Raw genomic sequence first — 16616 nt, forward strand, 5'->3', positions numbered from 1 at the left:
CGCGCTTCTTGAACGGAGGAGGCGGTCGCTCCCGAAGAAATTGCTGATTTTTGTGGAGAAAAATGCGAATTGACTGCAGAACAGGACTGGACAGCTTCAGGAAATAGTCCTCTACACGGTGCACGGAAAGAGTTAAGTTAACTTACTCTTCAACGAAGAATATAAACGTGATAACTGTTCGAAGATGGCTCAACGTACACTCGATACATACGAATTAATTGTCAATTTAATTTGCCTCGAACTGTGCGATCCAACACTGATTTTCAACCCACATCTTATTTTACACATACAATATAAAAGAAATCGTACAAGTTTCCCGGAGGTACAAATTCAGATACAAAACTTACCATGTACGTTTATGTTTCTCTCGTGGAATTCTCGGATTGTACAACGCTATAAAAACTTAATTACCGTATACATAGTTGTTAAATCAATATAATTGTTACAATGTAAAATAATGCAATATATCGTAATTAATTGTGTTAGTACGAAAACTCGATTTTGGACAGGTGAAAGAAACGACGGATATCAACTGTTTTATATTAGCACCACATATCAAGCAATCTGTTCGTAATCCATTGAAACATGGTGTAAATCGAGGTAATATACTTTATGGTATTAAAAATACCTTCTCTCCGACTGGCCTATGAACATTCGCTCTCGAATGTTCCAACATGCTGAATTACAGATAATTTCTTTTTACGTTATTAATTATATTTACTCGCTGCCTGACCTTTCAAGGCAAACGCGTTTGCGGCAGAAGTTGTGCCATTTTGATCGAAACTTTCGTTTCAATTGAAGAAGTCGGCTACTTCTGCTAGTTCCCTCGCTCTGGCTTGCTGATGAGCCCAACGATCCTCTGCAAGCTTGTCGCTTATTGCCCATTTGTCATGGTAAATGCGTTTTCCGCAAGTTGGGCATTTCTTACCCCCTGCGAGGAGAACAAAATTGTTTCTTTACAAGACAGAACAGATATTTAACACGTATTTTATTACCATGGAATGGAGGAGTCTTCATGTATTTCACAAGACAATGCAAGTGGAACAAATGACCACAGTACAGTCTCTCGACATGCATATTTGTATTCTCGTTGGTCTCCGCTTCCTCTGGATTTGTCGGCAAACATTTCTGTTTGCAAGATTGACAATGTTCTTGCGGCAACTTCTTCACAGACCTAAACAAGCAAAAGAGATCAGTATAAAGACTCGATAAGACCCAATAAGAAATAATTATGTAATCACCTTATAAGAAAGGAAGCAACGATATTCAACGATGGTGACGGTGCAAAGGGCTCTTTCTGTGATTGCTTGTTTAATGGTGGCTCCACACACTGTCTGCCTAGCTCTCTACCTTGACCCAAGAAGTAGCGGGTAAACAATGGAGGGAAATTTGTGTCAGCATCTTCCAATCTACAACAAACATAACAAAGCTTTAGCTTTTGCTTACGTACATTCATGTAACACTATGTATCGGTTACACATACTTCACACAATCAATCGGATAGTCATCTGGTACGTCAATCTTGGCCTTGAAAGAGTATAGCCCCTGTTGAATTTTTAGGAAAATACAAGACTGCGTCTGCCTCAGCTTCAGCTCGTCGTCGTTCTCCAAGATCTTCTTTAAGGTAGAAATTTCATCGTAGCAGCAAATCAAAGGATTCTTATCGATGAAGTTACGGATCAGCTTCAACGTGGGAAGCACCTGAAGGAAGAGGAACCACGCAATTAACTCGAAACACCCAAACATTGTACGAACAAAAATGTGAAAATGATTTCACCTGTGCTTTGCCCAAGAGTTTCTTGCATTCCTTCTCGCAAACTTCGGTTAATCCATCGAGCAGCTTCGACGACAGAGTTTTACTCTTCAGTTCGACCAACAGCGGATTGTGAGGATAGTCCTTCGAGAACTGGATGCACGCAACGATCGTCTTAAACTTTGTTTTCCTGCGGGAGATCGAAGGCACGCGTAAACAAACGGATACACAAAGCAATTGTAAAACATCCGCGAACTTACGCTATTTCCACTCGCACCATTGTGCGCACACAGGAGACAAGGCGGCTACCGTCGACAACATTCTGACAGAGTTTTGACACTTCTTGCAATTCATCGTCGATAAAGCCCATGAGAAAATAGAAACCACTGTTGTGCCTTGCGATCGAACACCTTCCCGCCGGTTTTGTCAGCAAATCGTGTCAAACACCTCAGCAATCAAACATAACATAACCAAATTAGCGAAGACTATGAGTCACTAAATAGAATCTACGTTTCTCTAAAAATGCAGAATTATGTCATGCGATCACGATCAAGGTCAGGCGAGTAATACAAACTTCAGCCATTCGCGTGTTGATGCGCCGATCCAAAATATTTACCAAACAATATAAATAGAGCAACGCGCATCGAGCAACAAGAAACCGACATCAATAAATAAAGGAAGATAAAGGGTGCATAATTAATTCTTTATTTCCTACAATATAGTACATAAAAACAACCACAAGGATGCTTCTCAGCGGAGAGTGGTCGCCATTTCGAGTCACGAGGTTACACCCACAATTCAACTTCAACAAAAACCGGTTGCCCTGGTGAAAACACCTGAAATCATAAGAATTAATCCACAATTATCTCAGTATTAATTATTATTAACAACAAGGGGTCCACGTGTTAAACAAAAACTGAATATTTTCTTGTCAGCTGATTGGCGGGTTACGTTGGACGCAGAACCGAGCGCTCACGGTGGCTCTAGTATCGCGCCAGTCCATGGCGGAGACCTAACCTAGGGATCTAACCTAGCGGCACGTGGACACGGGAAATTTGAAAGTGTCATGTGAAGGCGGAGTTGACAACATCATCGATTTCCTGGTAAAAGGACAAGAAAATGTCGCGGATCGCCGACACAAGGGAGGTGATCCTGACGAGCGACAGCACTGGTGAACACTGGAGCGCAGCAGTATGGGATTCTCGCACGGGATCAGCTTTATCCGCGTACAAACACGCTGGCGCGTTGGCGCAGGGCACTCTTCAGCTTCTGGGTGACAGCTACATCATCGGGGCAGACTTAACAAAACCCAGGATCCACGTGTGGCCTTTGAACAGCCCTAACCCGGTCGCTAACCTCCGTCTGACCACACCAGGCAAGGTCACCGCCTTATCATGCACGCCGAACGGCGCGTACATGGTGGCAGCGATCTCGGAGAAGCTGTTCTTGTGGCAAGTGTGCAACGGTAGACTGCTGGCACATCTATCACAGCACTACCAGTCAGTGAACTGCCTGTCCTTCAGCAGTGACGGTTCTCTATTCGCCAGCGGAGCCGAAGACGGCTTGGTGTTCGTGTGGTCTCTGTTCCGTGTTCTGAACGACCAACGCGCTGCACCTCTTCATGGTTTCTCGCACCATTCCTTACCCGTGAAGGATCTACATTTTGGCCACCCAGGTTCTAGAGGCAGACTGTGCACAGTGTCCCTCGACCGTACCTGCAACGTCTACGAGCCAGGCAGCGGCAGTTTGTTGTTGACGCTCGTCTTCGACGTGCCTCTGACCGCAGTTCGCCTAAGCACGCGCGAGAGCGATCTCTTCGTCGGCTGTACCGACGGCAGTGTTTACAAGTTCGACCTCCACGAGCCACCTAGGGGCATCGAGCGGCACGTGACGGTGCGGGAGAACGGTGACTCCGGGGCCACGGTTGTTTTCCGAGGTCATAAATCGACGATCGTCGCTCTGTCGATCTCCGTCGATGCGAGATACCTCCTCTCCGGATCGACGTCCGGAGATGTCCTTCTCTGGGACGTCCCCAGTCGACAGGTCCTCAGGACTTTCGACCACAAAGGACCGATTACCGCAGCGTTCTTCGCGAAGAACTACGAGAACTTCCGGGTCGCGAATCTTCAACCGAAATTGACGGTGGCTAATCTCCAGAGGATCGCGGACGATGTCGACGGCAAGCAGAGTATCGTACAGGTGGTCTCCAGGGATAAAATCGCGCCGGATATGCTGCGATTCGAGTCCTACGTGGGGAACGAGGGGAATGATAATGGGTCGGACGGCCATGCTTCCCGGAAGCTGCTCGAGATGAGGGAGGAGATCGAGAAGCTGAAGAGAATCAACGCCGACATTTATCGGTACAGCGTGAAACAGATCCTGGGCAAGGACGAGGAACGATCGAACGGGATCTGCGTCGAGGAACAGCCTTGAGCTGGCCAGCTTTCACGACGAGAGCCTGAGTGGAATAGAAAGTACCTGTTGTCGCGAGAATCCTTTCGTCTTTTCACCACATCGTCCTGTAATATTCCGCGGAAGATTTTTGCAATGAAAGTTGGAAACATGTAGGGTAGCGTATAAGACTGTAAGACGGTTAAGTATCGAGAGAGAGAAGAAAATTCCCTTTCCCAAGCAACACAGTGTCCCCGAACTTGTGATACAGTTGCGATAAGAACTCCGATTACAAGGGAGATCGATAATTCTACCCGAAACGTGGTACTTGGTTAAGAACTCTTAATAAACTTGGTACGACGACATTGTCTGCGAAACTTGCGAAGAAACTGTATGTAAATGCATATTTTTGGAAGTTGATAATAAAGCGTCACCTTGAGAGAAATCCCGTTGGTCCTCCGTTTAATAAGGCACAGGGTGTTTAGGTTTAGGTAAGCAAGGGTTTAACTATGAATCTGCGCGCTCGAAAATTGAGGAGCTGTCCTGCGAGGACTATCGGGGCTCCGGAACGGTCTCTAAGGACGATCAATGAATCATGTTCTTTGCCGGGGTTGGGAAGGAGGTCCAAGGGAGTTTACAGCGACGTGGACCGAGTAATGTCAACCCCGCAACCTCTGTTGATGTTATTCCAGGGGAAACAAAGGGCTACCTCTACCCCTTCTTCCCGATGCATAAGGCATACGCTCGATTTTACCGTGCGTCGAATCTGCTGAACAATCGATCGCAAACAGTTGGTCACGGGGACTATTTGCACCGCGGATGCAGCTGACAATTGTTCACCCTTCCGCTCGGCACGGATTAGAAACTATTATTTCGAGACTCAAGGTGCCAGTCGATGCTTCTTCAAACAGGCGGGATTTTTAATTTGCATCGGGAAACAACGGTCAATCTTTGTGTAGTAATAACCGAGGGATGAAATAGTTAATAATATACACTCGTATACATATGTACGTGTATTTACATACACGTACTTTAGTGCGTGTCATTTTAAGTACACGGATACACGTGGATTAAAGCGTCCTTATTTCAATTTGTATAATTTTTAGAACACCAATATTAATTTCTGTATCGAGACTGTGGTTTCACAAATTCCGCGGTTATTGGTTTATTCAATAAATTGTCTGTTTTGATACAAATACGCTAACATTTACATTTTCTGGAAACAGTCCCAGCAGTTGAGAAACATCTTTCGGATGCAACTGACGTTGCTGGTATGTTTAAATATTTCATTGCGGGTTCTGCAATTCTCGGATATTAATAAAATTAAAATGCGGATATGTTAATACACGTATATTCAAATATACGCGAACTAGTGCACGCGTACTTAAAATGACACGTACTGGAGTGCGTGTACGTGAAATATACAGTCGGTAACGAAAGTATTCGAACGCCCTTTAAAACAGAATAACTTTTTTATGATTGTACCAAACGATCTGATTTTTTATAATCACTTAGAAGTATTGGTTTATGAAATGATGCGCAGAAAAGATTTCCCAAAAATTGTAATTTACAAGGTTACATGCAAAAAAAGGCATTTTCTAAAACTTTTTTATTTGAGTCCTTAATGAAAATTGAAAAGATCTATGTTAAAAGATATATTTTAAACTTTCATTAAGATCCCAAAAAAAGTTTTAAAAAATGCCTTTTATTTGCATGTAACCTTGTAAATTACAATTTTTGGAAAATCATTGCATATCATGTCGTAAACCAATGCTTCTAATTGATTATAAAAAGTCAGGTCGTTTGGTACAATTATAAAAAAGTTATTCTGTTTTAAAGGGCGTTCAAATACTTTTGTTACTCACTGTACGTGTACTCGTGTCTTTAATACATGTGAAATAGGGATCTCCAGGATGAAACTGCGAAATCTTCGTACTAAGAAGAATGTAACCGAGCGTAGGAAGCAACGATTATATTTTAATGAAGCAGCGGTTCTCGAGATTTACAATTTCATTCCGCCGGTTGTCGAGCTCCATTAAGAAACGCGCGGTTTCTTTTTCGGTCGGTGCGTCGGAGGAATCGGATTAATTATTCGACTGGTATCAGTCACGGTCGCGATATTCACATCGCGCAATTTTCCATCTGGGAATCGCGGGGAACCCGCCGTCGCGCTGGTAGCTTTACAAACAGCCGGCCGTATTTTACCGGGGCGCGTAATCACGTTACAAAAATGAAATCCGCGCACGGTAATTGGGAAAACGACCGATTCACTTCACTGGATCGAATGTTTCGCCGCGAACCGTCGCTCGCCAGAATGAAATAATGTTCGCAGCACGATAATAACGCCGCGAACGATGTATAAAACGCGTGGAATTGAAATCCAACGGCGGAGGGGGCGGTGTGCCGCACCATCGGATCCCTGTGGAGCGTCACTTGAAACTTCTGGTTAAAAATAGTTGAAATTTTCGTGTCTTGTCTGGGAAAATAATTTCGAAATGATATACTCGCACGGAGGAAGGTTTCTTGGAACGTAAATAGTTCTGGATGTACCAAATATCGCCGTAATAGAGTTCCGACAGGTCGTGGGTCGTGGGTAGCTCGTAGTGTGGTTAGCCACATGGTATTCCAAGTTAAACAACAGACGTCGTTGGTACCGGGCAGGATGGGCGACCGCCAGATTTTTCTCAGTCAATTGCGAATAATTAGAGCACTTAATAAGGTAAAGTGCCCATATATGTGAACCACTTTTTGTTGATGTCATTTTTTGATTATTTTAGAATGCTCTCTTTCGACCAAAACATTACCAGTTGTAGATGCATTTCCTTTCTATAAGATTCTGGGGTCAAGTTTGTTCAAAAATTAATACAGCTTGGGGAAAATATTTTTGTTTGTGGTGTGTCATTTGCAGGTTCCAGCGAAAGGGGTTCTTAATATGGTACACCTTGAGTCCCTAATATGACACCTGGTGGCATATTCGGCACCCACACCAAGAATGTCAATAGCTATACCCATATTAGGAAACCGCTGGTAGTGCCATATTGGGAACTCCACTTGGACTGACAATACTAGCTACTGACAAAGAGGGTATGGTTTCCCCTTCATATAAATAAGTTGAAACTACAGATATGTTCAAACATTTCAAAATTACTTACCTTCTTCGAAAAAGATACTATCGAAAATCTAACCACAAAATTATTCAAGACGTGGAGACAACTGGCGGAGGATCGATACTAAAATCTATAGAATGGTGCGAATACACTGCACAATGTTGAGTAAACATGGTAAATTATTGTTTGAGGATTTTCTCCTTAGAGTGCGACTTTTCCTTTACAAGATATAAAGTAGCGCCATAATAGGCGACTCCACCATATTTTGGCACTTAACCCTATAGTCAGGATAGATATTATAATTAAAAAATCTCTTACCCTCCAAGTTGTTCAAATGCAACATTCTTAGGGCCATTAGAAGAAAGTGGTAAGGGTACAATTACAAGAATTCAAACAATCCTAAAGGCTCACAGAGAATGCAAGAGAACAATTCCACTGGTCTTCGGGAACGCAACGGATCAATGACTATTTCAATGGTCTTGTAAATGCAAAGTACAGCGATATAATATTCCTTGAGGTCTCAGGAATGCTGAGAGGAACACTGAGAAGATAATCAAAGAGCTTGCAAGTAAAACCAGTTTCGACGAGTTTAAATTAACCTTCTGTTTTTTCTTCGTGTACTCCTGTCGGAGCGACAGGAAACGGCGTTTCGCCGGAAGAATAGAATTCCGTGGAGTAGGAGAGGGGGAGGGGGGACAAGTTTAGCATCTCATAAATTTGTTTCATTATGTGCTTGCAAGCTCCAGTTATAGGATACTTTGCCAACGTCAGGCGAAACTTTTCATTGTGCCTAACGGAATGATTTGTGAGCTGGTCGTACTTTCGCGGAGAAGAAAAAACGAGAAGATGGCCGTTTAAATGGCGCGCGGACTGTTCCACGAGGGAGAGAGAGAAGTAGTGAAGGCAGAGGTTGCAGGGGTTGAACAACGAGAGGGAAGGTAAGCGAGCAAGGAAGTTGGCCGTGTCTAGTCCAAGCTCCCCCGAGATGGACGGTCCCCCTCTATTGAATATAATATTTGCGAAATTCTCGGCGAGCAAGAAGTGGGAAATTTTCTCTCGTCTAAACAATGTTAATGAAGCGCGTGCGCCCAGGGCAATATTATTCGAGGCGGACACACCGGATAACTCCTTCAAACACCATCCCTCCGGAGAGGAAGAGAGAGTCGGGCACTCGTTTCTCGCTTCTTCTCTTGCGCGCTACCACGTCTCACTTAATTAAAACGTAACGGGGGGATGATCGATCTTAAACGTTAAATATGGCGGTGTATCACGGTGTGTCCTCGGCTCCTTTGTATTTAAATGAGACACGCCACGCCTCGCGAATGAATGCAAATGAGCCGTTTACGAAACCGTCCCGTACGTTGGAAATTAAATTAGGCTCGGGACTGGTCCGCCTCGGATAGAAAAGTTTGCATGGGAATTGCGCCCGGGCTGAAAGGAATTGATGACCCCGGCGTTGAATCTTTCGTCTGTTTCTCTATCCCCTCGGGGATGGAAGAGACAGAGAAAGAGGAGGCCCTCGTTACATATTGATCGTCCGTTTTTATATTTTTATTATACGAGTGCTCGAAGAATCTGCGGATATCGATGGGTCTGATACCGAATAGGAGAAGTATTATTACACGAAAGAGGATACAGCGAAGAGGATGTCCACGGTCGGATCGATAGCGTTCGGTACTCCGGGCTCCTCTTTGTATCATGCAAAATAACCTTGGCGTCTGCTCCCATGCAAAACACCGACGCAAACCCTGGATACGATACGGCGCCCGGATAACGCAAACCAATCGGGACCGTCCGGTCGCGTTATACCGGGGAGTTACACAACATTGTAAACCGCGCCACCGGATTAAGGGGATTTCCCGTTTTCGAAGCTGTTCCCCAGCGTCTTGGAGTTTTCTCCGGCCGGAATAAGAACAGATTTTACAGCGTTGTTTCTCACGCTGCGCCGTAACAACGTCCAAACTACATGTAGCGGAACGGTGTACTGGGAATTTTTCGGTCGGCTAAAATTGAAAACCGGAACGCCGTTAACTCATGTCCGCGCGTAACCAGAACCGGAATCGTTCGTTCACCTGTTAATGACAACGGGGTGGGAACCGTGTTCGATCGGAAACGTTCAGTTTTCCCGGAACGTTAAAAATTCCGACGCTCGCGGGAAACAAAAAATGTAGAAAGTTGATGCAGCATCTGGAATTTGCAAATGGATGGAAAAATGAACTTTTTTAATGGAAAATCACCGGTCGCTTCCGCGGAGATGGCCGATGCACACGAGATGCATCTCGTTCTGCTGCGGAATCGCGCCGCTTTCATTTCGGAATGGCCCTTCGTAAAAGTTCACAGCGAAATTTACTCAGATAGGGATATCGGGGATCCGTGTTTGCCCGGAAAAATGTGCAACACGGTGTCGTGTTTCGCGGATTAAAGTATCTCCGTGTGTCGCGCGCATAGTATCACACGAGCGGCTGGGTAATGCCGCATAATCTGTGCCGTTATGATCGCATCACGTATTTATAAATCTGCGTACGCCGTCGGCTCTCATAACACGCGCCTCCGCGGGCTTAGATTATGATAAATAATCGTTACAATTGTCCTAAATGGCGCGTGCCTACGTTCTTCGAGGGATCGAAGAACACGTGTCCACTATAATTATTGTGTAAAAAGACCTTCATTGGTAGATTACCAGGGAGGTTGCTCTTTGGAGCTTCTAACACGGGTTGAACACACAGCAAGGAGCGCCGTTAGCTCTGAAAGTAGGCGTGGCCTTGGTGGGCGTGGCTTAGTGGCCCTCGATCTAGGCAGAGTGGTGCGTGTACCTGTCGAAGCAATTTTAAAAATATGAAAAATTGATTCTCGAGACTAGACGACTGATGTACTGAGTCACGCAACAGTATAGTGCTCGCAAGACTCGGAAATAGATTTGCCAAGCCGATTTCGGGAGCTCTGTCAGCGATAGCGTTTGACGTTCCGCCTTCGCTAATGAAAGGGCCAAGCTGTCCCGGCGCAAACAACTGGGACAGCAATTAATGTTTACCAAAATTGTTCGACCCTCCCTATAAATCGTATTTTGCAATTAACAGAAACCGCCCCGGCTCCTCTGTATTTAATGCAATGACACGGAACTGTGGGAATGAGTTTCGTACCCGATATAAATTGCGAGTTAGGGCCGAATTGATTTCTCGATCGATATTCTGTTTCGCGGCACGCCAATTCCATCCCTACGCTCTCCATCTACATGTATACATATGTATTATATAATTCATTTTTTTTCCTCTCCGACGAAAATGAAACGCGTTCGGTGTTCCCGGGGCGCGACAGGGGCGAAGTTATAATTATTGCTCGACGTTAAAAAGTTTCGCATCCGGGACAGAACGCTAGAGCTGTTGCTATCATCAACTTTGTCGAGCGTTGCTCGCTCGCCGGGAACACAGTCATTCTCGTTCGCCAACGTAACGCAATAATTCTTTAACGTTCGTAATGAATAATTAAATCGGAACGCGCGACCCGCGGATTCGATATTTTTTCCGCGCTAGAGCGCACGTTCGACGGTTTATTTTTCCGGGGTGTTCCGACAATTTCGAAAATATTCTACGTGCGACGGTCGACGGTTTTCAAATATCAACCGCAAAACTGGAGATTCTTAATTCCGGGCCGGCAGGGAGGACTGTAACAGTCGGAAAACTATTTCGCGAACGACAGAAAGCCGCTCGGAACTATCAGAAATACTTAATTCCCGGAAAGTTACGCGGCCGAGAGCCCGTTAAAGTCGGAACGATACATTACCGCCGTCCCGAAACTGTGAAACTTCCACCGATACAATTATTTCACAGGGTAGCGCGACCGTAAACAAAAAGTTTATCCTTCGTTAGCGGCTCGCGCAATGAAAACGGGCTTTACGATCCCGCGCCGGTAAACTATAATTACCGGCGAAAGGATCACGACTCTCGCGTCGGAGAAATTGATAGTCCATTCCGTTGACACTTAATAAAAGAAAGTCCGTTCGCCTTATACCATTTCGACGCTGCTGAGCCGCGGCAGCCTGTACTAGACACCTAACAAACTAAAACGAAGGGCGTGCTAAGCCTCGGCCATTTAATAACGAGACTAGCTTCACTCGAATTGATTTAGGCCAGATTTTGCGGTGTCGTTACAGCAGAGTAGACTCCAATCTTTAAGACAATGATGACTTCACGTTTCGTTCGACGATCAACCACAACTTGGAAAAGAATCGTACAGCTCATTTCACAGACGAGACTCCGCTCTTCGAATCTATATTGGTTTCACTAATCAGAAAAATTTATTAACGTCTACACGAGCGTACGAAATTGCAAAACTTTCGAAACAAAAAGGTATGTAATTTTTCTCTCCCGTTACGTAGTACGGAAAATTTTGTTGAGAAAAACGAACAATGGGTCTCGAAAGTGGGAGTCTCAACCGTTAAAATGAAACCAGAGCGAATGTTCGACGTCGTTTTCTGATGAAGTTACAACACTTTGAACGTGGGCCATTTTGGACGAAACGTTGATGATCATTTAACACTGAACCAATCACTGAAATTATATTATACATTTTACAATAAGATTCAATCTTGTATGAAAAAGACCAGCAACGGAGAAAGTGCCTAGATTTGCACGTGGTCTTGCTCGTGTAACGCGAGAAATCTTAGAATCGATTCGGCTGTAGGTATTGGAAATCACGCTCCTTATCACGGGCGATTGAAACGTGTCGGTGTCGAACAGAGTCATCGGTTCCCGCGTCGAATAACCATAGCCGATCGCGTGAATGAGAATGACGCCGCGGCGGGTGGTGCCGGGGCTGAATGCGAGATGGGGAATACGAATCGAGAGGGTTGAAGCCTCCCCCATGCGAGGCTAACGGAGCTAACGGGTGCAGAGGGGTGGCCAGCCCCCATAGCCGGTCGTGGCGCAAGGTATAAAATCAGACGGCGGCTACCTGGAGGTATTCAGTGCAGGTTCGATCTCCGTGGCACATCGGTTCATCGAATTTTGATCCTCGACACCGGAAAGAGCTGGCCGGACCGACGGGACCCGTACGAAACGCCGCCGCAATGAGAAACACAAATCACCTGTTTGTAGTCCTGGCCGTTCTAATATTTTCAACTTCTCTGAGCCGTAAGTGAAGCCACCGACCGATCCTTTACGCCCGATCCACACGCTGTCATATTTTTCACCGGTTTCGCGGTTCGTTGCACGAGAAAAAACTCGCTCCCTCTCACTCTCTCTCTCCGCTATCCATACACGCTGTTTTTCCTTTAGCCGCCACCGCCACCGAGCCACGCTTTTCTTTCTGTAACCGAAACTTTCCACTATTTGGCTGCTCGCGTGTGGCGTCTTTTTCCTTCCGAGCGCTCGGCTCTCTTCTTTACCACGCTTCTTTTGTCAACCTTGTTCACTGCCGCGGTGCTACGGCCCCTTTTTCTTCGCGAACAATGTTCCCTCGTTATACCGGGATCGCGACTACCGCCCGAGAGCCTGCAACCATCGGCCACAGGCTGCCGATAGATTGCAACCAGTGAACCTTCTATTTGCTTCCCGTTCGAGCCCCTGTTTCGCGCGGTTTTCCCACCGTGTAATCAAGATCGCCGAACTTTATTTATCCCTGAAGCTGCAAACAATTCTCATCGAAATCAAGAACTCGGTGCTTCTCAAATTCCGACAAGATATTCAGCTTGTCGTACAAGTCGAGAATTTAATCAATTGCATAATTCAGCTAATTCAATCGCGAAAGCCATTAAGATTTAGCCTAACGCGTTCGCGTCGCGATCTAATCGAGTGCATCGAATTTCGTTTGATCCCGAGGGAGTCTCATTAAAATCAAGCATGTACCCTTGATTCTGTCTAATTTCACCGGCTGTGTACAATCAGGCTGATTTAACTCGAAAACCATCAGGAAGCAGTGCATCTAAGCTTCCATTCGCTCGGATCCCCGTTCATTGATCCCTCGTAACATTGATCGATCGTGTATCTTCGATCAAGCTTTTAATCTTCCAGAGGCAGAAAAGTTGAAGGCAAACGTTAGACGGACATCGGGCTTGATATCGATCCCCAGAGTCGGTCGGAACGCGGAGATGCTGGGACCAAGATCCGAGCGGGCCGCCGGATTGGTGCAGTACCCGAGAGTCGGTCGATCCGATCTACCAACTTCGAATGTTAATTTCAACCGCTACCGTGATCCGGAGAACGACGGGGATCTTCAATTTTACAACGTGCGCGACCTGGAGCTGGATGCCGCGCTCGATCAGGATTACGAAGGTGAACCGACCGACCGTGTTCCGATCCTTATGATCATTTCCCTGAATCCGGGAATAAAAGTTCGGGATTACGAGGGTTCGATTCGGCGTCGGTGAAAGTTCGTTATTTTTCTTTTTTTACAAGATCTCTGAATCTAAAGTCGGCGACTAGAATTGCGGTTAGGGGAGCCGAGATCTCGAGTTACGGGGGACGACAAATTATGAAGATTGATTCCGCGGTCGATTCTGAATATATGAAAATATATTCCGGTTCTAGAGACAAATACTGGACATGAAGATAAAAATGAATAACAATTTGCAAACCGAACGTAGATCATAGTGTGTGTTAAAATAAGATAAATCCCGGGCGTGAAACTGAACCGCATGATTTCGAGCGTGATAAATCGCGGTTTGCCGAACGGAGTCGGATATTTCGATAACGAAGTAACGATTGCCGGCGAAGATCGTAGAACAAATTCCGGGTAGAAAGACAAATGGCGATTTTCGCGGACGAGATCGCTGGCTCGAAGATAGATTACCGTTTGCCGGAGAGAACCGCGGGGATATGTGGATGAACGATCGTTGGGAATGAAGTGGTTCAGTCAATAATATTGTGCCAGGTTACCAAGGAAGAACGAGGAACAAGAACGTGCGGGACCAATGGATCCTGGATCGTCCTCGGGAGTATCGTCCGTTGCAGAAGATCGATGAGCCGAGGCCGATGTTCGCCGGTGCTCAAGGCAGGTATAGTATGATCCGCGTGCTGCGAATCCGGGGCATTTGCGATGGAATTGCAAATGCGCTCGTCGAATTTGAAGGATCGACTAGACCGTGGGCCGCGTTTGATAAATTCTCACGCATCGCGCGAGAGCACGGGCCGCCGCGCCGTTCCGCTAATGTATCCTCTGTCGGGATATCGCGGCGATCATTTATCTGCTATCTCTCCGCTCTCTCTCTCTCTCTATATATATTTTTTCTCTCTCTCGTATCAGCGCTGTAAAAGCCATGCAGCTCGTCACGAAGTGTCTTTTTTTCGGCGCGGGCGGGGGCCACGGGGGTGGCCGCGTGAAAATCTATCCCGTTGATACGTGATCCGGGAGCGAAAGTGCGGACGTGTATCGAGAATGTTCTGTTGATGCGACCCGACTCGATCCAAATGCCAATTTCATTTTTACTCTCGCGCCGCTCGTATTTCTCGCGAGCCGATCAACCAAAACCGCCGCGAACCGTCCGAAATTCTTTCTTCTCGGCGACGCGTGATTTGCTCCAAGCTCCAATTTACGATATTTTTTTACCGCGCAGCCCCGACAACCCTTCGTCGCCAAGCTTACATGTACACTTTTATTTGCCGTTCGGGAAGGTGCGCACATTTTTTCAGAAGGAACGAATCACGGGCAAGCTTGCTGCAGTCGAATCTGCGCGAAAATGAGACCAATCTTTTGGATTGGAGCACTTTCTGTTTGTTGCAGCTTGAAATATCCTGCACGTAGGACCCGGTGTAATTTTTGTCTCTGAAAGAATATACAGCCCCGCCAAACAGGGAATTATGTGGCAGGGCCCCTTGACAGGTTTTCGATGACTGCTTGCAGGTCCTCGGAATAGTCAGCTGGCCCTGAACGACTACACGCCTAGACTGGGACGCGAGACCGAATTCTAACAAGCTTGCTGACGAACAATCTTCGACACAGGCCAATCCGACACTGAGAGAGTTCACCGGCGCATACAGCTCGTCTCCGCACAGCCTTCGTTGATCCGCGCCAGTGACGCACAATATTAACATTGTACAGAAAGCTGCAAATAGATTCTCTGTGCACGAATATCCACGATCGATCTCTCTCTCTCTCTCGCTTCCTTTCTCTGTATCGGCCCGCGGGGAAACGTGATTTCACGAGCTTTTATTGCCCCCTTTGTCAGCGAAAATCGTCCGAACGTCCCGGACGTACGAACGGATAAAGGCTCGTGGAATTACGTTTTCTTTCCTCCGAGCATGGCAACTACCCACGCTCGATCCACGGCACTCCTATTCCTCCTCGAATACTTCCTCCACTTGAGTTCCCTCCGCGATGCGAATATATGTACATTTAGCAATTGCTATCAGCCCAGCCGAAATTCTCGAGCGTTCCCCACGAATTGGAAAACGGACGGTGATCGAGCACCGTAGAATTCCGTTTCACTTATAGAACGTCCCCACTCTGCGAGATTATGCGCCATCCCGATATCCATACGGTTTTCGGAAATAAAGAACCCGTTCAATTCTCTAACCCCGACAAAAATGAATAAACTGATAATCTAATAAATTGTACCTTGGATCACTTTTTGAACCTTGCATCAAGTTTTTATTTGCATCCCAATGGGATAGGGAAAATTTATTAAATTGCAGGGTCACTTGAGCTTCTAAAATTTTGTATAAAAAAAATTTTGTAAAAACCACGCTTATATTAAAATGCACTATAAAGGAGAAAATAATTTTTTTCCTGGTTCTCCATGAAATACCGGGTCCAGTTAAACGATTCATAATATTTTTCCCCAAAATTTCAAGCAATCAGTTAAAAATGTCTTCTGTTATAAAATTAGTGTTGAAATATGTCAAAATGAATCTATTGTTTCACTCACGGAACGATCGATTCAATGCTTTCTAGCCTGAATGATTCTCAATTGACGTGTGATATTTAAATCAAATATACGTGTTTTCTGTGTGCTCGTAGTTGTGTTAATAAAACTTCAATAAGTTAATTTGTTTGATTAAATAAATAATCTAATAATTAGTGTCGGAATAGATAGAAAATTTCATATAAATTTAAATAAAATCATGACATTAGTACTATAAATAAAAGCGTGGAGCGCTAAACTATATTGACGTAATCTTCGTGGGCGCGCGTTCCACGCTTTTATTTTTATAGTGATTAATGTCACGATTTTATTTAAATTTATATGAAATTTTTCTATCTATTCCGACGCTAATTTTGCAACAGAAGAAATTTTGAACTAATTGCTTGAAATTTTGGTAAAAATTGCAATCTTTCAAGATTCTCGTACTTTTTACCACTTTTGATCGTTTATAATTCGTAAACCAATTAACCAATTTCAATGAAATTTCCAGAGCGTATATAATTTATAC

General features: G+C 45.2%; 3 protein-coding genes across 4 annotated transcripts; 2 read left to right on the plus strand and 1 right to left on the minus strand.

Annotated features, from left to right (window-relative positions):
* Positions 1–208: 208 nt before the first annotated feature.
* Positions 209–2448, minus strand: LOC143215981 (uncharacterized). Its single transcript, XM_076438651.1, has 7 exons — positions 2328–2448; positions 2014–2200; positions 1778–1943; positions 1484–1701; positions 1242–1409; positions 996–1174; positions 209–931 (listed from the first exon to the last, which is right to left on the minus strand). The coding sequence occupies exons 2-7, from the start codon at positions 2121–2123 to the stop codon at positions 792–794; spliced, it is 981 nt and encodes a 326-aa protein (XP_076294766.1). The 5' UTR covers positions 2124–2200; positions 2328–2448; the 3' UTR covers positions 209–791.
* LOC143215979 (WD repeat-containing protein 18) lies at positions 1913–5305 on the plus strand. Its single transcript, XM_076438646.1, has one exon. The coding sequence runs from the start codon at positions 2873–2875 to the stop codon at positions 4184–4186; it is 1314 nt and encodes a 437-aa protein (XP_076294761.1). The 5' UTR covers positions 1913–2872; the 3' UTR covers positions 4187–5305.
* Positions 5306–12183: 6878 nt separating this feature from the next.
* On the plus strand, positions 12184–15969 carry LOC143215523 (CAPA peptides). 2 transcript variants are annotated; one of them, XM_076437689.1, is made up of 4 exons: positions 12184–12380; positions 13260–13520; positions 14119–14242; positions 15088–15969. In XM_076437689.1, the coding sequence occupies exons 1-4, from the start codon at positions 12317–12319 to the stop codon at positions 15098–15100; spliced, it is 462 nt and encodes a 153-aa protein (XP_076293804.1). In that variant the 5' UTR covers positions 12184–12316; the 3' UTR covers positions 15101–15969. The 2 variants fall into 2 exon arrangements, with proteins under 2 accessions (XP_076293804.1, XP_076293803.1); XM_076437688.1 differs by having other exon boundaries at positions 14119–14238; positions 15088–15962.
* The last annotated feature ends 647 nt before the right edge of the window (positions 15970–16616 follow it).

Source organism: Lasioglossum baleicum, chromosome 14, assembly GCF_051020765.1.
Source record: "Lasioglossum baleicum chromosome 14, iyLasBale1, whole genome shotgun sequence".
NCBI classification, from domain to species: Eukaryota; Metazoa; Arthropoda; class Insecta; order Hymenoptera; family Halictidae; genus Lasioglossum; species Lasioglossum baleicum.

Excerpts from the sequence above, each read along its gene's own strand:
- LOC143215523 (XM_076437688.1), top strand. The coding sequence starts at position 12,317 with ATGAGAAACACAAATCACCTGTTTGTAGTCCTGGCCGTTCTAATATTT. Across the intron at positions 13,521-14,118 it reads GCTCGATCAGGATTACGAAG|GTTACCAAGGAAGAACGAGG; the intron begins GTGAACCGACCG and ends ATATTGTGCCAG. Across the intron at positions 14,239-15,087 it reads GATGTTCGCCGGTGCTCAAG|GTCCTCGGAATAGTCAGCTG; the intron begins GCAGGTATAGTA and ends GACTGCTTGCAG.
- LOC143215979 (XM_076438646.1), top strand. The coding sequence starts at position 2,873 with ATGTCGCGGATCGCCGACACAAGGGAGGTGATCCTGACGAGCGACAGC.
- LOC143215981 (XM_076438651.1), bottom strand. The coding sequence starts at position 2,123 with ATGGGCTTTATCGACGATGAATTGCAAGAAGTGTCAAAACTCTGTCAG. Across the intron at positions 1,944-2,013 it reads ATGGTGCGAGTGGAAATAGC|GAAAACAAAGTTTAAGACGA; the intron begins GTAAGTTCGCGG and ends GATCTCCCGCAG. Across the intron at positions 932-995 it reads GAAGACTCCTCCATTCCATG|GGGGTAAGAAATGCCCAACT; the intron begins GTAATAAAATAC and ends TTCTCCTCGCAG.